Source organism: Bactrocera dorsalis, chromosome 1 (assembly GCF_023373825.1).
Source record: "Bactrocera dorsalis isolate Fly_Bdor chromosome 1, ASM2337382v1, whole genome shotgun sequence".
Taxonomy (NCBI): Eukaryota; Metazoa; Arthropoda; class Insecta; order Diptera; family Tephritidae; genus Bactrocera; species Bactrocera dorsalis.
Window position 1 is genome coordinate 79,391,531 of NC_064303.1, and position 20,156 is coordinate 79,411,686.

At 34.6% G+C, this 20,156-nt stretch overlaps 2 protein-coding genes across 14 annotated transcripts; both read right to left on the reverse strand.

Moving 5' to 3' along the window:
• Positions 1–12,978: 12,978 nt before the first annotated feature.
• LOC125777258 (chloride channel protein E-like) lies at positions 12,979–19,956 on the reverse strand. The gene is made up of 2 exons (XM_049451598.1): positions 19,367–19,956; positions 12,979–14,427 (listed from the first exon to the last, which is right to left on the reverse strand). Exon 2 carries the CDS (start codon positions 14,023–14,025, stop codon positions 13,075–13,077), a length of 951 nt encoding a protein of 316 aa, XP_049307555.1. The 5' UTR covers positions 14,026–14,427; positions 19,367–19,956; the 3' UTR covers positions 12,979–13,074.
• On the reverse strand, positions 14,532–19,234 carry LOC105233092 (uncharacterized). Of its 13 annotated transcripts, none has more exons than XM_049451606.1 (9): positions 18,601–19,234; positions 18,505–18,538; positions 18,397–18,444; positions 16,729–16,796; positions 16,456–16,667; positions 16,177–16,389; positions 15,955–16,108; positions 15,342–15,453; positions 14,532–15,200 (listed from the first exon to the last, which is right to left on the reverse strand). In XM_049451606.1, exons 4-9 carry the CDS (start codon positions 16,790–16,792, stop codon positions 15,068–15,070), a joined length of 888 nt encoding a protein of 295 aa, XP_049307563.1. In that variant the 5' UTR covers positions 16,793–16,796; positions 18,397–18,444; positions 18,505–18,538; positions 18,601–19,234; the 3' UTR covers positions 14,532–15,067. The 13 variants fall into 13 exon arrangements, 10 of the variants coding, with proteins under 10 accessions (XP_049307563.1, XP_049307606.1, XP_049307570.1 ...); XM_049451613.1 differs by having other exon boundaries at positions 15,053–15,074; positions 15,117–15,200; positions 18,505–19,232; XM_049451621.1 differs by having other exon boundaries at positions 15,053–15,074; positions 18,505–19,225.
• Positions 19,957–20,156: the final 200 nt, after the last annotated feature.

Here is a 20,156-nt window from a genome sequence, read left to right on the forward strand (position 1 = left end):
TGTATATATTGCACACACACATTCATATATATACAGTGGCGGACAAAAGTCTACATACACCCCCTGTTTTCTTCGATGTGAGAGTACAAAAACTTTTTAGAAAATGTGTTGATACAGTTTTATTCTAATCTTCTTTCTAATAACAACAAACTTAAAAAATCCATTAATTAATATAAAACGACAAATTTATGGAATAAAAACTCAAATATTGTGTTGACAAAAGTCTACATACAGTACAAAAATATCTTAGTTCAGTGCGAAAAACTGTAAAAAATGCTACTTATTAAGATGTTTTAGTATTTAGTTGGGTCCCCATTGGTATCTATAACTGCTTGAAGACGCCGTGGCATTGATTCTGCTAAATTTGTCAACGCTGCAGATGTATGCTGTTCCAAGGTTCCAATATGGGCTCTTAGAGTATAGCAGAACTAGAAACTTGGTTCTTTCTAATTCTACGCTCCAAAATCTCCCAGACATGTTCAATAATATTCATATTTGGACTTTGAGGTGGTGTATTTAATTAATTTGGAGTATAATAATGCAACCAATCCTTGACAATTTGCGCCGCATGCATCGGATCGTTATCTTGTTGAAATATCCAACCGGAACCGAGCCCTAAATTATCCACCAAAGGCTTCAAATTATGTTGCAACAGAGACTTATACTTATAACCGTCCATTTCACCTTCAATAAAGTCCGAATTTCTAACTCCAGAGGCCGCAACAACTCCCCAAACCATTACGCTGCCGCCACCGAGCTTCACAATTGATACTACTGTTCTTCGGTTCAGCGTGGCGTTAGTTTTCCATCAAATTTTAGCACTTTCTCATCAGTGTTCTACCAAAAAGAGATTCCCTCTTTAGAATCATCTGTAAATGAAAACTTTTTTCCAAAAATCCATTTCCTTTTCTTTGTGTTTTTTGGCGAACTTTAAACGAATTTTCCGATTTTTTCAGAAATAAAAGGTTTCTTCCGTGGTGTTCTACTGTGGAATCCGTTATCGTTTAGAGTTTTTTTTTATTGTTCTTGGTTGGATACTCATTTGTGACGTACTCGCTATGCGTTCGGCTATATTTGGAGCATTTACTTTTGGATTTTGGTCTACTTCGTTGAGAATCAGGCTGACGTATCTACGAGATTGTTTTTTTGGGCGTCCACTGCGCGGTTTATTTTCGTTGGAACCATTATTTTTAAAGTTTTTTAGAATTGTCTGTACTGTTGCTCGACTCAAGTTTAAAATTTTAGAAATTTCACCATATGATTTTTTTTCTTTTCTTTCTTTTATCACCAAATTTCTTACATCAATTGATATTTCATTTCGCGGAGCCATTATAGCTATTGAAGTGTTTAAACCACAACTAAATTCAATAAATATCAAACAATAAACATATTGAAATAAAAGAAAAAGGCTAACGTTACCTTACTGTTAATATAACAATGTACAAAGTATGAGATTTGAACTGTATGTAGACTTTTGTCAAAGCAATTTTTGAGTTTTTCTTCCATAAATTTGTTGTTTTATGTTAAATAATAGATTTTTTTAGTTAATTGCTATTATAATAAATATTAGAATAAAACTGTATAAAACATTTTTCTAAAAACTTTTTGTACTCTCACATCGAAGAAAACAGGGGGTGTATGTAGACTTTGTCCGCCACTGTACATATAGAGAGAGAGAAAGAAGTTTTACTTCAGTCGTGCGGTCATAAGCACACTCTCTTTTTTTTGATCAGCATGAGTTGTTTGCTGAGCAACAGAAGAAGCGTTTATTTCGGCTTACTAAAATGTTCCAGTTGGCAGGGAAATGTGCTAAGGAATCTTGACGAAAGCAGATTCAATCAGATGCTTCGTGTTCGCCCGGAGTAATGCGAACGTATCTTTGAATTAATTAAAAATGACGCTGTTTTTAAGACAAGTTCAAGTGCTTCACAACTTCCATTCGAACTGCAACTCAAAATAGTGCTGTATCGGTTGGGATCTTCCGGCGATGGACAATCTGTTCGCAAAGTGGCTTCCTTATTTGGTGTGGGTGATGGAGGCACTATTAAAAATGTAACGCAACGAATTTTTAAAGCCATATTGCGATTAAAAAATGAGTTTTTATACTGGCCCAATGAAAGAGAAAGACTGGAAATTGTGTCCGCAACTGCGAAAGAAATGCCAGGGTGTGTGGGTTACATCGATGGTTCCGAAATAAAATTAGCTGAAGCACCAGTTATGTAGCATGAAATTTACTATTCGCGTAAACGTCAATATTCTGTAAAACTACAAGCGATTTGTGACTATAAATTGCGCATAAGACAGGTGACGATTGGTTACCCAGACAGTGTACATAACGCGAAAATATTTTCAAATTGTTCACTAGCAAAGCATCCGGAACGATTCTTGTCGACATTACAGTGGATCGCGGGAGATAGTGCCTATCCATTGAAACCATATTTAATAACGCCCTTTCGGCAAAACAGTGTTGAACATAGAAAAGAAGAAAGGGATTTATTCAACGCGTATTTTTCCAAATACCGTGTACGAATTGAGAATTGTTTTGGTCTTTTGAAAGAGAAATTCGGTAGTTTAAAGGAGCTTAAATTTAGAATGATCTCAACGTCTAATAAGAAGGATTGCAATGACTGGATTATGGTGTGTTGTATTCTTCACAACATGTTAATCAGTTTCGATATAGATAATGAAAACAGTAATGAAGTTTTGATGCCTCAATTGCCTTTAATATCAGAAAATAATAAGAGAAATTGCTTGCTTTGTTATATACAAAATCAAAATATTTAATACTTATGCACATATGTATATGCATTTGTTCTTTAATCATACAAGTTAATAAAAATGCATGATTATTTTGCTTAAATATAATCTAACCATATTTTTGATTTTGGTTCTTTTATTTTGGGTTAGGTACATTTATCATTTCATTTTCGTATTCTTCAAAAGGCACTAACTGTTAATATCACAACAAAACTTATATAATAAAAACTTCATTTAAACATAAAAAAACACATAATAATAAAAATAAATTTATAACAAAAGTGAACTAAAAATGTAGTGCATTGTAAAATTATTTATATTTTAGCCTAAGCTCTTCTATTGACAACCTCTCCTGCATTTGTAATTTCATTTTTTCAATTTCCAATTTGTCATTAATTTCTCCTTTTTTTAGTTCTATTTGTTTTTCTTTTAACTCTAATTCTTTTTCTTTGATTGACATTTTCCTTTCCCTTGCTGCAACATCCATCTTAAACTTTTGCTTCCTTATTTCTGCGATGTCGCCATGAACCTGTGTACAGAAAAAACAGTCTTTGCTTAAGTCCAGGGATAATGGGATGCCAACTTATGCCAGTTATTCCAGTGATGAGAAGCGCCTCAAAATAAGCGTTTTTTTTATACACATTTTCCATTATGGCCCAGATCGAACAAAGATTGGGAATTTTTGGGCATTTTAAATTAAAATACCCAACATTTATTATGATTGCAACAATTATTATATACTTGGACCTTTTAATATATGGGCGAAACTCTACTTAATTCCTTTTTTATGATTTTATGGTATATTAAAACAACTGACTTTCGATCTTTTTTTTCAATACTTAATAAGGTGAATTAAGCCCTGTTTAGTTTCTCAATTAATAAATGTTTTTAATCAATTGTAATAGAAAATTAATTCTATTATGCATTAAATTTACAAAACTGTTTCATTGTGAAAAAAAATAGTATTTAAATTTCGCATTTTCTTTGATTTTCATTGTTTTAAACAAAATTTTTATTAGGCGATCTTGAACGGCGGCAACAGAATTCCTCTCCGTTCACATTCTATATGATTTTGGTATAATTTTCAATCTTGGCCGTTTTCCAGTCATTCCAAATTGCATAAACGTCAACAAGACCTAACCCAATCCAGTCCCACTGTCAAGTAGTTCGGTAGGTGAGCGTCTCTCACATTTCCTGTGACAGGAGAGTTGGGGATCTCGTTATCTCTGCTTAAGTCTGTACTGTGAGAGTTCACTTTTGACTCTGATTTTCTTTTATTAAAAATTTCTTCCCTGCAATACATTTCTTAATTCTAATTTCTTAATAACTATGTATATATGTATATGTGTGTATTCACCCCCCCCCCCCCCCACCCCAATAGTGAGCCGTAACAAATGCCACATTGTAGCATCAAGAATATTAACGGAGCATTTAAGTTCTGTCGAAGAATGGCTAGCGAACTGGCGTATAAATGTGAATGAACAGAAGTGTAAGCACATTACATTCTCGCTAAGAACCAAATATGTGCCCGGCAGTAAAAATAAACAATATCTTAGTACCCCAAGCGAAACGAAGTAACATATCTTGGAATTCACCTAGATAGAAGGCTCACGTGGAGAAAACACGTATCTAGTAAAATAACATGTATGAAGATTAGAGCTGCAAATTTAAATTGGCTTTTAAATAAAAACTCCAAACTTAGCCTAGACAACAAAAGTGCTCTTATATAATGCGGTCATAAAGCCCGATTTGGATGTATGGCATTCAACTGTGGGGTACGACCTGTGCAACTAATATTGATCTAATACAAAGGTTCCAATCAAAAATGCTTAGAACAATCACGTGTTCACCATGGTACATGCGTAACGAAAATATCCATAAAGACCTTGGTATTCCTATGGTAAAAAAAGAAGTAGAAGACAGCAGAAATTAAATATATATCTAAACTCCGAGATCACCCAAACCCTTTGGCTAATGCTTTGGTACATTCCAGCGATCAAACACGACTTAAAAGAAGAGATATGCCTGCGTATTAAAGAGCGACGTAACACCAAAACAGCTCAATCACTTGCTTGAGTCTGTATAGTTTTTTAAATAGATAAGATTTCATTAGGCTTTAAGAAAAGCAGATACAATAAATAAATTAATTTTTGAAAAAAAAAAAAAAAAAAAAAGTTTCATTAAGATCACAATTTATATTCAAGTTATCTGGAGATACAGTTGTAAAAAAGAAAATGGTGTATCCTGGTGACATTGAGCCTGACTCTCCTGGTGGTCTAAAAAAAAAGAATGCTGTTATAGTCCCTACCTCAGGGAACACGAAAAAAAAACATTTTTTGAAAAATGGCGACTGCCTGAAAATAAAAATCATTTTTTACGTTTTTTTTTAATTTAAGTATTAAAAACAAAGGATTAAGGATTATATAAAGGTAAAGGATAAAGGATAATATAAAGAAGATTCACACAAAATTTCAAGTAAATCGGTTGTACAGAACTTGAGATAGTGCCGGTACCGTGTGGAAAAAAGTAGTTTCGAGAAAAACGCGTTTAAAAAAGTGAGTTTACCTACCTACCGGGCTAGGTACTGCGTCACTAAAGTAACTGTAGCTCTTAAAATAATTTTAATTTTTAAAAATCCTCTGGAGGATATGTTCTTAAGGGTCTAAAAATGAAAAAATCGGATTTTTCAAAATTCTAGAGTAGAATACCCCCTTATACCGGCACGCTTCGGTACAGTCGAGGTTTTCATCTAATATTCGTATTAATGGCCGAAAACTCGTCCACAAAATCAATAGCTCTTTGCTTCAAATAGTAATGCTTCTTCGAATAATGAAAATTCTAGTACATCATCAATCATTTTTCAATTAGCAGCCGAAGAAAACTACCATATAGTATAATTGTAAATACGCTTATAAGGAAACTAAGAATCATTTAGAATAGATACTGGAGCGAAACTAAGTGTAATAAAACCGAAGTTGTGTAGACATCAACATGCAGTAAAACCAAGAAATACGTTTATTAAAAGTTTTGGCATGATTTATAACAAACACGAAACTCTTCCAACTTGCAAGGATTACAGCCAACGAAAACGTGAATCGATTCTTCAGTCGATTTTTGCTAACACCACACACAATTAATATGCCACATTGTATTAAAATGCTGTCTGGTAAGCTTTTTCATACCATATCATTCATTACCTTACATACCATTTCCAATCTATGTAGTATGTGGAAGCCGAATGTTTGAAATTTCTATTATAAGTTATATAGGAGGTAGGCTAAATTGACTGCCGCTTTTATAAAATTTAGGCCCTCTCTCTTTACGAGGTGTAAAGTTACACGATAGTTCGAAAATGTTTATAAAAGGTATGTACATACATATGTATATGAAGTGTAAGGGAAGTATTGACACACTTCAAAGACATTATTCTTCCGTTATATTAATTGTTTACCGAATGTGAAAGAATCAATAATATTAATATTTAAGTTAAAAACGTAATTATTTATTTTTCACTTATTTATTTCTCATTTTAATTACTTCACATATGTATACAATACATCTGCCGTAACTAAGGTAAAACATAATCGTATACTTACATACATACATACATATACATTAGAGTGTGCCATTCTGTGGCAACCTTTTTTTTCAACTGAAAATCGAGTTTTCTCGTAAAATAATCGATTCTTTTTACGAGAAAACTCGATTCTCGAGTAGAATCGGATTCGAGTTTACCATCCCTACTGGCAGCCATCGGGGCACATATAAAACCTCCGCACAATAGCCACCACAAAAAAAAAGATTTTTTTTTTCCATGTAATTTAGATGGAAAACAGAAGATTTGAAATAGGCACCTCTTAATATTAATATTAAGAGCTCATCTTTTGAGTGAGTTTTTTTTACACATTTTCGAAAGTTTTGAGCCTGTTTTTCAGTTGAAAAAAAAAGGTTGTCTCAGAATGACACACCCTAATATACATACATATGTATGTATGTACACATACTCGTATTTTACTTATTTATGGCTCGCTTTACAAGAGGTAAAATATCGCTTTTGCTATGCGATCTTCAGGCGTTCTTGCTAGGAGCAGCTTTATGATTGCAACTACAACTTCTAAAGGTACCGTAACACTTCAGTGTTTTTTGCATCACCTTTCAAATGTTACCCGTCAAAGAGTTACGTTCATACTGTGCGCTTTTGTTGGTGTTAATAAGCATAAACAGTATGGATATGCAAATAAAGGTAGCAAGCATTCCAGCATGATCTTGCGTAGCATTGGTAGCAGTTAATCTTGCTAGGTGTGGTGTTAACTAATTTTAACTTATATACATACATACTACCCTATTAGATTAATTAAATTAAACATATGTACATATGTATAATAACACGAAAAAGCGATACACCAATTCACAGTCGACTTTGTACATACATACATATGTACATATTCAGTAATAATCCCCATAATTCGCCATTATGGGTTGTACCCAAACTGATAAAAACGGAAAACCACAATGGCGTGTTGTTATTGATCACCGCAAATTTAATTAGCAAACCATCGATGATAAGATCCCAATTTGATACGAGTATATGCAGGACCAATACGCTATTATTTAAAAATCGTAAATAATATGTGTCAAACATAACATAGGCTCAAAATTCTGATCCAGATGTATTTCAAAGACCTTTTGTTAATGTTTGCAATAATAATATACTCTTTGTAAAATTCCAGTATTTAAGTATATGTATGTAAATCTTTTTACTTATAACTATATAATATATATTTTTTTATATAGCAATCTTAATCTAAAAAAAATCAAATATTAAGTTAAATGAAATTACTGATAAGAATGAAATGTGATAATAACAAGCATTTAAAATGAGCATTTCCGTAATAATCATAGAGGTTTTCGTATGAAATTTTCGTTCAATTGTAAAATAAATACTTTTATCCTAAAATGTAAAATGTAAGGTAATTACCTACTACATACATACATATAAATAAGTTTAATTTGTCAAATAACTAAATTTGAGAGAAAGAAGAGCCCAATTAATCGTAAAGTTATGTCACTAACGAATTGTACATTACAATGTCCTACGAGAGTAATTGAGCGGTACGCTGTAAGACCAATCGTACAGAAATCGCTAGCGTTTTCGTTTCAAAATGGCCAGTGATTTGACTAATACGGTTTCATTAATTCTAAAACTACAAAAAAAATAAAACCAATGTTTCTGAAATATAAAACAATATATGTACATACATATGTATTTATTAAATTCATGTACATGGGGGATTTTGTTCGTAGACCATCCAATTATTTAGCACTTCACACTTTTATTCTATTATAGAATAACAACTTCACTTTATACTTTTTATTACTAAAACATAGTAAGTTCTGCTCTTTTCGACTTTTCGAACTGATTCTGCGAGGGTACAGCACCTAATTATTGTGCACTCCTTCATTACTCTAAAAGTACCTAACGGATCTGCCTCTCTATTCACAGAATACGATCAGACCTCACTCAGTAACAGTTTCTCCATTTCTGCTACTATGCTTATTTGCGCATGTACAGTCCAAAGTACCGTAATATATGTCGGCTATGCGACGCCTATTTCAAATAACGCTCCGGTACATGCGGTTGCCTACAAAAACTCTGCTATACATACAAAATACAAGCATACGAGTTATGTTTTAAATGAAACACTTATTTATTTTCGTGGTATTAGACTCTTTTATTTTATTTTTATTTTTGCACAAGTGTTCGCCTTGCTAGTTCGCAGCCAACTGCCGGCTGCTGGCCAGCCGAAAAACTGTCCGCCTTGCTTCTGATTTTTCTCTCGTGGCGTCAGCCAGTCTTCTACGTATAGCGGTTTCTATGTGCGGCACCAATGATCGCTGAGTTTTTTGCATAAGCACATAGACGAGAAATTAGTATTTGCCTGTCGCTTCATTGTTCCAGGAATGTGCGACTTGTTGTACAGCAGAAGGGTCGGGGAAGATATGATAACTCTTGCTTCTGATTTTTTCTGTCGTGGCGTCAGCCAGTCGTCTACGTATAGCGGTTTCTATGTGCGGCACCAATGATCGCTGAGTTTTTTGCATAAGCACATAGACGAGAAATTAGTATTTGCCTGTCGCTTCATTGTTCCAGGAATGTGCGACTTGTTGTATAGCAGAAGGGTCGGGGAAGATATGATAACTCCTCCCCCCCCAGTGTGGAGAGTAAGCCATAGTGAGGACATGGCGAGATCGACAAGTAGCGGAGATGGGACACGCTGTAGGCAAGCTGTGCACATCTGTGGTCGTCTTGTTGCAAACACGAAGACTGATAAGGTGTACGCCCGTTGTGAAATATGCGGCCAAGATTAAGTAATTCGTACAGGGATCTAAGTGATCAATCTTCCCGACTGACGTCCAGTTATGCAGTGTGAGATGACCGGCAATCGGACTTTAATTTGTGACTGGTCTGGCCCTCATGACGCCGCATTCCTATTGAAACCGGTGTATACCGCTACTGTTGTAAGCGAAACTCTGATGATACATTGGAACTTAAATATAGGTAGCAGGACAGTATGAATAAATGTCGTAGAGAACAATTTGTGCGAGTTCCGATAAATGTATATGTTGCTTATGGATAATCAAACTTAAAATTATAATTTTTTTTTTTTTTTTTTTTAATATTGGCTTGTAGACGTGTTTGTCTAGTTGTATATGTACATTTTTTTTTTTTTTTTTTTTTTATTTTTTTAACAAATACGTGTATGAATTTTTGGGATTAGTCCCAGCTTACTGATTAAAATCGAAATGCGAGTGAAAGGTTTGTTAGTTATTAGTGTTTGTGTCTTGGGTTTGGGTATTTCTATTCCTCCTAATGATTCTTCTAATTTTTTGTTTATGGAGTTTCTGACCTTTGGTGGTTAAGAATGTGATACCTTTATCTTTTGCTGCACTGTGTAGTGAAAACCTTGGTGTTACTTTGCTCCTTCTGTTTTCTTTTCTGAATACTGTGTCATTACTTTCAACAGCGATTGGCGGTTCCCTATCCTTGTTTAATTTTGTAAGTCTTTTCTCGGTAGTGTTGTTTAAATGTTGCTGTATTTTAGGAAAAAGGTCCCTTCTGAATTCGTTAAGCTTTCTAAGATAATCGTGATGGTTGTCGTATGAAATAGTTTTTTCAAACATGTGTGTTCTACCATGGAAGAGTTCGAAAGGGGTATGTGTTGTGCTAGCGTGTATTGCGTTATTGTACGTGGTTAATACTTCCGTAAGTATTTCAGAGTGTTCGCATTCTAGGTGTAGTTCCTTCCTGCGATTCATAATTATTCTATACAACTCCGTCATGGTGGAATGAAGTCTTTCAACGGGTGCATTCCCGGTTGACTGCTGGAATGAGGTTGTGTGTGCTATTATGTTGTACTGAGCGAGAAAATCATTAAACAGGTTTCCGGAGAATTCCGCACCCTGGTCAATGACTAGCTTTTTTGGTAAACCGAAGTTGCTCATAAATTTAAACAAGGCCTCAATAACTTTCACAGAGCTTCTGTTACTAAGTGGGTACGCCTGTGCGAATTTAGAAAATTTGTCAATGACGGTGAGGTTGCAGGTATTATTAATAGAATAAATGTCAATGTGGACAACCTCTAAGGGTCCTGCTGGGGCAGGCGGGGTCTGCATGAATGGCTTTTGGGGATGTCTGTCGTATTTGAGGGTTAAGCAAATGTTGCAGTCTTTTATCACTTGAGTAATGATATTTTTCATGCATGGGAAATAAATATCCCTCCTCAGGTGATTGAAGGTTTCATCTATTCCCCTATGGTTATTGTTAATATGATATGTGCGTATCTTGTTTTTCTGGTCTTCTGGGTCCGTGACTTCCGGTAGAAATGTTTTACATCGACTAATCTTGTATAGGTCACCTTCAGCGAAATAATTGTTGTAAGATTCTTCTATGATTAGAAAAATATGGTCGGGTGCAAATATTGCGAACGTTTTGTTGGGTTTTAGAATTGTTTGGAGGATGTTGGTGATAGAATCGAAGGTATATACAGGTTCTGAGATTACACGTCTTGTTTTGTAGGCAAATGGCGTTGTTATCCGTATTGAAGACGTCCCAATGCAAAATACCGTTTGATTGTTAAAATGGTTTAAAGGTTGTTGGACAACCGGTATTCTCTGTGGGTCTTCGTTAATGTTTAGATTTGGTTCTATTCGGCTGAGTGCGTCAGCGACTACATTTTGTGACCCTTTTTTATATACTACTTCATAGTCGTAGGCAGCCAGGGTGGTTTTCCACCGAAGTAACTTGGGATTTTGGCCTTTTAAGTTTTCTAGCCAGATTAGTGGTTTGTGGTCTGTAACTATTCTGAATCTTCGCCCGAAAAGGTATGGCCTGAAGTGCCCCACAGACCAAACGATAGCTAGCATCTCTTTTTCGATTGTGGAGTACCTGATTTCTGTATCCGAAAGCGTTCTACTAGCGAACGATATTGGCCTGTCATTTGTATCTGGGCCTTGCGACAGCACTGAACCTATAGCGTAATTACTTGCATCAGTAGTCAGTGTGAACGTTTTGGTAAAGTCGGGGTATGCCAATATTGGGTCGTTGCACAAGAGGGTTTTCGAAGTTTCGAATGCGTTTTTGAAATCGTCATCTATTACTATAGACTTTTTTCCTTTTAATTGCCTTGTTATAGGTTTAGTTATTTTTGCGAAATCCCTTATGAATTTCCTATAGTACCCAAGTAAGCCCAAAAAAGACTTGATCTCCCTGGTGGTCCTTGGACAGGGAAAATCTTTTATAGCCTGGATCTTGTCTGGATTTGGTTTAACACCCTCTTGGGTAACGATATGTCCAAGAAAATCAAGTTCCTTTCTCAGGAAGTTACACTTAGTCGGTTGAATCTTTAAGTTGGCGTTTTGTAATTTTGTGAATACTAATTTAATGTCCCCAATATGTTTCTGAAGCGAAGACGAAAATATGATAATGTCGTCTAGATAAACGAGGCAAATGTTTCCCACTAGGTCGCCTAGGACGTTGTCCATAACGCGTTGAAATGTTGCAGGTGCATTTTTGAGGCCGAAAGGCATTCTTGTGAATTCGTAATGTCCATTTTCAACAGTAAATGCCGTTTTGTTTGCATCATGTGCATTCATTTCGATTTGATGAAATCCACTTGCTAAGTCTATTGTTGTGAAATATTTTGTTTTTCCTATATTATCTAGTATGTCTGCTATGTTTGGGATCGGATACTTATCGGAAATGGTTTTTTTCGTTTAGTTTACGAAAATCTATTACAAGGCGCCATTTTTTCTCACCCATGGCGTCGGCTTTTTTTGGCACAACCCAAACGGGTGCACTCCAAGGTGAATGGCTGTTTTTAATAATATTTTGTTGAAGCATTTTAGAAATTTGTTTGCGAACTTCCTCCTTGTGTATGAATGGGTATCGGTATGACTTCGTGTGTATCGGGACATTGTCTACTGTCGGTATGGAATGCGTAATGGTATTGGAAAATGTAAGTTGGTCCCCTTCGTTGTAAAAAAGTTTTTTGAAAGATTTGCATAGTTTGATCAAATTCTGTTTTTCTTCATCGTTTAAGTGTTCTGTCCGAATGTTTAGTTCTTGTTGGCTAATTTTTTGTTTTGGGTTTGACGCTGCGAACATGCAGTGCAGTTGTCCGTAATTGTGAAAAGAGAATTCCTCTGCCTGTAGCGGTTCCTCCAAGTAGAGTGTTTGATTTTGGTCGGAACCGTTACAGACTTCGAAGTATGCGAAACCAGCAGTTGCAGTGTACAACCCGCCCGAAATAGATAATTTGTTGTCAAAGTTTGTGGTCTCGCAAATGAAATCTCCCTGCATAAGGTTTACCGGGAGTGGTAGTCTTATTTTGCTATTTTGTGGCACGGTATGTAATACGTCTACAGGGTTTGCTCGTGTTAGAATGGGAATGGCAGTTTCAGGGGTTTCCAAAATAGAGTCTGAAATGTTTATTTTTACGTTCAAAGCGGATAGGAGGTCCATGCCTAAAAGTCCATTAAAGTGTGGGTGAAAATCAAACAAAAGGAATTTGAAGTTAATCGTTTGTTTAAATTGCTGAAACGTAATGGTATCTGTATATTCCTCGATTTGGAACGTATTCAATACAGTGTGGATATTGACATTTGTCTCTAGTTTCTTTCTATAATTTTTTGTAATTAGTGATGGGTTTATAAATGAATAGGTGGACCCGGTGTCTATTAAGAACTTAAGGGGGTTTGTAACAATAAGCTTTGTGGATAAGAGAATATACGGTAAGGATGTTCCGTGGGTCTCTTTGTTTAGGTACCCGACTGGTCTACCGAGGCTCCTAGCGGAAAATTTCCATCATCACTGATGTTGCATAGAGTAGCACCTGTAGAAGGACCGTTACCGCTTTGTTGGTTTGACGAAATTGACTTTCCGTTATTACGGAAGGGGTTTTGGTTGCTAACTGTTTGTCCTCGTTGTTGGGTGTTTGTTTGTTGGTGTGAAATATAACGGTTGTTGCTGTTATTATTGTTGTTATTGTTCGATTGTTTTTGTTCCTGCTGATTTCTTCTTAAATATGGGTGGTTTCGGTCTTTCGATCTGTCGTGGTTACGATCTTCCTGTTGTCTGTTCTGGTAAAAGAAGCTTTGCTCAATCTGTCCGTATTCGTAGGCTTTCTCTATTGTCTCTGGGTTTCGGGTTCTGATTATTGTCCTTAGTGGGTCTTTAAGCCCGACGATAAATGCGTTAAGACAGATTTCGTCATATAGGGCACGTTTGGCTGCAAGGCCGTAACTATTCTGGTCTATATCTTTAGCTAGTGTCGTTAATTGACTTCTCAATTTGATAATTGTAAAGAATAACTTTCCCATCGTGAGCCCGTCTGGGAGGGTTTGGATTTCCCTAAGTAACATGGCTTCAGTTTTCTTACTGCTATAAAGGCGTTTAAGGTTTGTTTTGACATCGTCCCAGTTTAGCCGTGTGTCACAAAGAATTAAGGCCTCGTCTGCTTTGCCAATAATTTTGTTTCGGACGCCCCTAAGGAGAAGTTGTCCATATGGTGTCTGATCCACTGATTTAATCAATAAGAGTAGTTCTTCTACGCTAGTTATAAATTTTTCGAGGTTATCAGGGGGGCCTTCGAATTTAGGGAGCTGTTCGACAAAGGCCAATATGTCGGTTGGGTTAAGGTTAGTATTAATGAGGGTAGACGATCTACTGCGTGTGGGACTTAGAAGACCTGATGAATTGCCAGAATCCATATTGTTGTTATTGATTAGTTGTTCCGACTGACGGACTTGCTCTAACTGTTCGTCTTCTTCTAATGTCCTTATCTCAGAAAGATTGTCACCGCTTCTTAAACCTAGCCTGCTCCTGGTCTTGTTATTAGTACGGCTTGTTTTGACATTGGTAATAATATTATTATGCTGTACTGTGGTGTAGTGTAGTATAGTGTAATTTGTAGTAGTATTGGTAAAAAATTATGTTAATATATATGTGTGTGATATGTGACTTATTAATCTAGTGATAATAATGGTATATATGTTATGTAGTGTTGACTATAAAATAATTGTATGTAATGTTGACTTAAGATTATGTTTATATATGTGTGTGTTCTCCTTTCCTTTTGGTGAGTGTGGTGTTGATGTAAGCTTCCAATTTAACTGTAATATAAAATGTAAATATAATGTATAATGTATAATATTATTTGTATAGGGGTAGGTTAGCGAACACGCGGCAATATTGCAGTGTTTTAGGTTTTGTGTGTGTATATTTAATACTTTTACCCTGCCAACCATGAGTGGGTAAACATCCAGATAATCGGCTGGTTGCATGGTGGTAAACGTGGGGATAAACATATAGAGTGTGTCTTAGGCAGACCGAATATTCGACCGTCTTTTCCCCTCACACGTACGTATACATGTGATCATACATCTCTGTTGCGCTCATTCAGCAGTGTCATATAGAAAAGTATATCTGTCCTGCTCTAATATCCCCGATCGACGGCTGATACAGGGTTGCATTTTAAACAGCTGATGCAGGGTTGCATTTTTTAATTCCTACTTTAAAAATTTATTAAAATTTCAGACAACTTTTTAATTTTTAAATTATTAATTTTATTTATTTTAATAAATATTTACATAAAATTATAACAAATATATTTCATAAATAAAAATATATTTAATTTAAAAAAGAATTTCATCTGAAAAAAGATTAATTAAAGAAAATAATCGTTAATAGCTGAAAATAAAAGAGTGAAAAAAGATTATAAAAGACAAATACCTGAAAGTAAAATAAAGATTATTAAAACCTGAAAATAAAAGAAACGAATAATATTATAAAAGACAAATACCTGAAAATAAAAGAGTGGAAAATTATCATAAAAGACAAATACCTGAAAATAAAAGAGTGGAAAATTATCATAAAAGACAAATACCTGAAAATAAAATAAAGATTATTAAAACCTGAAAATAAAAGAGTGGAATATTATCATAAAAGACAAATACCTGAAAATAAAAGAGTGGAAAATTATCATAAAAGACAAATACCTGAAAATAAAATAAAGATTATTAATTACCTGAAAATAAAAGAGTGGAAAATTATCATAAAAGACAAATACCTGAAAATAAAAGAGTGGAAAATTATCATAAAAGACAAATACCTGAAAATAAAATAAAGATTATTAAAACCTGAAAATAAAAGAGTGGAAAATTATCATAAAAGACAAATACCTGAAAGAAGATTAAAATAAAATAAAGTTGAAACAAACGATTATTTTAAGAAAAACATTAATTATTTCTCATTTTATTCAGAAATATTACCTACTAATACAATGAATATAAAAATAAAGAAAAACTTAAAATTAAATTTAAAAGGATCTAATTCCTCATATTACGCCTTACATGTTTGTATCGGTTATGACTTAAACTTACAAAATGTCTTACAGCTAAAATTTTTTTGTCGTGCATATTTGCAAATACAGCTATATACAAAATATTAATAATTAAAAAGTAAAAATTAAAAAAGAAAAATTAAAAAAGAAAAATTAAAAACGAAAAATTAAAAAGAAAAAATTAAAAAGGAAAACTAAAAAGGGAAAATTGAAAAGGAAAAATTGAAAAGGAAAAATTAAAAAGGAAAACTAAAAAGGAAAGAATAAAAAGGAAAGAATAAAAATAGATTAATATTACCGAGAGTGATATCCACTATTTTTAATTTGTTTAGAGCCTTTTTTCCCGCTTTGCCATCGTAGTTGTACAGCCACACCAACTCGTCACTAAATAAGGACTGCAATACCTTTTCTATCGAGTCCTTGGTAGATTTTAAATTTATAGCAATGGCCGTCTATAAATGTACATATATTTATATATAAATATTTATATATAGGTATATGGAAAGATATGCAAACTTACCATAGCGTCAGAGTAATCTTGGCGTGTAAGGTGCTCCTCCACCTTCAGCAGTGTTTCCTCTGACGACATGGGGAACAAGCTTTGCAATAGAATCTGCTCCTCGCTTATTCCTTCGCCAGTGATGCGGCTTACACAGCGGTGGGTTTTTGCCGAGAGCACCTTACACTCCCGCAACAATTGTCCTTGTGCTTGTATCTCCGCACGTTCTGGCATCTGAAATTTAAAATAATAAATAATTAAAATAATTTTAAAAAATAATCATTTTATTTCAACAAATACCTTCTCAGCAAGAGCGTTTTCTAGAGCTGATAACCGTTTTATCATATCTTCTTGCCGTTTTCTCATGTCCTCTTGCCGAGATTCTATTCTACCAAGGCTTTCGATGATTTTCTGCAGTACCGACGCAGTATCCCCACTTATATTATGTTGGAGTTGGGTGGCCATACGCTGCGAATGGGGCTCGGCGACACGAAATGTGCCCATTTCTTCTCCTATAAAGAAAGTTAAAATGATTACAATGAAAAACATATAAGTACAATAAAGTCATTTTACCATCTCGCTGCCGTGAACTAATGTTCTCCGAGGAAGAGGTGTCGATTGGGAAAGAAAACTCCATTTGTCTATGTAAAATTATAAAACAAATTATGCAATAGAGGAATTAAAATAAATTTATTTATACGCATTTAGGGCAGCTGTTCTTCCCGGTGTGTGACTTTACACCAGTGACAAATGCGCGAGCCGGTGCGTCACAAACAAAAAGCCTAACACTAAACTCTTTCAAATTCTGCCTAGATCCTACTTTAACTCCGTTTTCTTGCAAGAACTTTATTTCTTCACAAAATTCCCTAATAAAGTCATTTACATTCGCTGGCTTACTCATTCCTGAGAAGCAAGCGATTGTAAAAGGTCTTATATTAGGGAAGCCTACTACATGACCTAAAATTGGCCATAATGTCCTATTGGAACTTTTATACAATTTAAGTCCATCTATTCCTACATCTATAGAAATTTTTTCTACATCGTCTAGGAAATCAAAATCTGGAAAATTAAAATTATATTGTATTCCCAAATACAATAACTCCCCCTCAGCTACAGATTTAATTTCTACTACCTGCCTACTGGTACCTAAAAGAGTCCTTGCACATAACGGCAGTCCTTTAATACCTGCTCTATCCAAGGTTTGTAAAAGGTCCGTTAAACTATTTTGGGATATGTTATTTTTAACAGCCCATGTCTTCAATCCCTTATGAAGTTCCTCACTAACATCTTTGTCCTTTGTTTCTAAACAAAAATCAACCTCGTCATCATCAAACAAAAATCTGTCATTTTCCCTATTACCACTATATTCCAGTTCCTCATCAATATCTAAATTGTCAAATGTTTCACTACAACTATCTGCTACTTCAAAGAATCTGCCAGAGGCTGCTGCCCTGCTTGTGGATGGTATATCATCGCTTTCTAAATTACTATCTTCATTCATTTTTCTAAACTTCGCAACTGTAGCCCTAAACTTTGCCTTCTCCTCACTCAAAAGTTTCGAAAACGTCCTTTTCTCCATTTTAAATTTTAAAAATATATCTATATATATATATATATATAATATAATATAGTCTAACAATAACGTAATATAATATTATATAATATAAAATATGATAATAAAATATATATGTACATATATAAAATGAAATATAAATATACAAAACTCTCGTTGGTGAGAATTAAACGCAAAATTTGAAAAAAAAAAAATAATTAATCAAAAAGTTCAGTTATAAAACAAAAATTCTTTTGCAAATAATTTAAACACTGCACAGGCCGCTTTAAACACACGTTCTTTTGCAAATAATTTAAATACTGCACAGTCCGCTTTAAGGACACGCTCTTTTATATAAAATTTTAACACTGCACAGGCCGCTTTAAGGACACGCTCTTTTATGTATAAAATTTGTAATGCACAGGCCGCTTTAAGGACACGCTCTTTTATGTATAAAATTTGTAATGCACAGGCCGCTTTAAACACACGTTCTTTTATGTACATATATAATTTTACCATTGCGCAGGCCGAAAGAATAGAATAATAGAATATTTGTAACCGCCCGCACTTATTAAACATTGTAGTTATTTTATAAAATAAGTTATTAGGACCAACCGCACTGGTCATTTAATTAAATATCTACTATATGTATGTGTTTATATATATTAAAAATTAACAAAAAAACTCACTAATTAAAATTGTTCTGCTTCTGTTGCCAAATGATTGATTGAAGATTTCTAAAGAGAGAAATAAGAATTAATTAAATGTATTTATAACTATTTCAAAAATGTTCTTACCTTTTTATATATTGCTAAGTACTTTGTTTAAATGCTGCAATGCCATAAAGTTATTAATTCAAAATTTATTTATAATATGCAAATTTTTTAACTTACCTTTCTTCTTCCCACAAGAATTGCAAATGGCTCGCAATTTTCCCTCGTTTTTTATTACCCTTTTTGGGATTTTCTATTGTCACTATTGACAATTATGTTTTCTCCTTCGCACTCATTCAAATAAATCAAGAAATGAAAAAACTTTTTTTCATCGCTTTTAGGTAAACAAAAAATAACCCGAAAATGTGCGTTGGTGTTAGTGAATAGACAAAAAAATGTGTAGTTGTATTGGAATATTTGTCTCAAGTGGGTAGCCGTGGTTGGCAGGGTATATATAAGTACATGCATACATGTACATGGTTAAATACGCGGCACAATTTGCGGTGGCTGGTGTGCTCAATAGAATAACCCAGCACGGTTTCAAGCGTCAACTCTACCCCTCCCCCGTCGCGTCAGCAGTTTTCAACACATAAAGACGTTCGTGAATTCCACACAGACGAGAACAGAGGAGAGTGGGCATTTAACATTGATTGCTTTTTTTTTTTTTTTTTTTTTTGTTGCTAGTGATCTCGGTGCCTTATCAGCGTTTGATGTGCACATATTCGGTCACTGCGAATTTGTTGGTTGAGGACAAATAGACTATTGCACTATGAACTACACCGCACACACGAATTTTTTTTTTTTATTTTTTTTTTTTTATTGCTAGTGATCTCGGTGACTTATCAGCGTTTGATGTGCACATATTCGGTCACTGCGAATTTGTTGGTAATAATTATTTTCCTTTACACACTTAAACTGCGTCACGTGTTCGCTTACCTGGGCTTACTAGTAGAAAGTTTCAGACTGCGTAAAGGGCGTTTTAATCCCTAGTTCGTGTCCGGCTGCGCCAGTTATGTTTTAAATGAAACACTTATTTATTTTCGTGGTATTAGACTCTTTTATTTTATTTTTATTTATGCACAAGTGTACGCCTTGCTAGTTCGCAACCAACTGCCGGCTGCTGGCCAGCCGAAAAACTGTCCGCCTTGCCTCTGATTTTTCTCTTGTGGCGTCAGCCAGTCTTCTACGTATAGCGGTTTCTATGTGCGGCACCAATGATCGCTGAGTTTTTTGCATAAGCACATAGACGAGAAATTAGTATTTGCCTGTCGCTTCATTGTTCCAGGAATGTGCGACTTGTTGTACAGCAGAAGGGTCGGGGAAGATATGATAACTCTTGCTTCTGATTTTTTCTGTCGTGGCGTCAGCCAGTCGTCTACGTATAGCGGTTTCTATGTGCGGCACCAATGATCGCTGAGTTTTTTGCATAAGCACATAGACGAGAAATTAGTATTTGCCTGTCGCTTCATTGTTCCAGGAATGTGCGACTTGTTGTATAGCAGAAGGGTCGGGGAAGATATGATAACTTACGCGCTCCAACATATACAACATTTTTTTAATTTATTTCATTATTTCCTACTATTCTTATCCCTTTCGACCCCGATTTTGTTCCTGTAATCTTAACATTTCTTTTTAGTTTTAATCTCATTATATTTGTTCTAGAAAGATATAGTCAAATTTTCAACTCGCCACTCCCACCCGTTTGAGCGATACAGAATTTTGCCTGTGAGCAACTT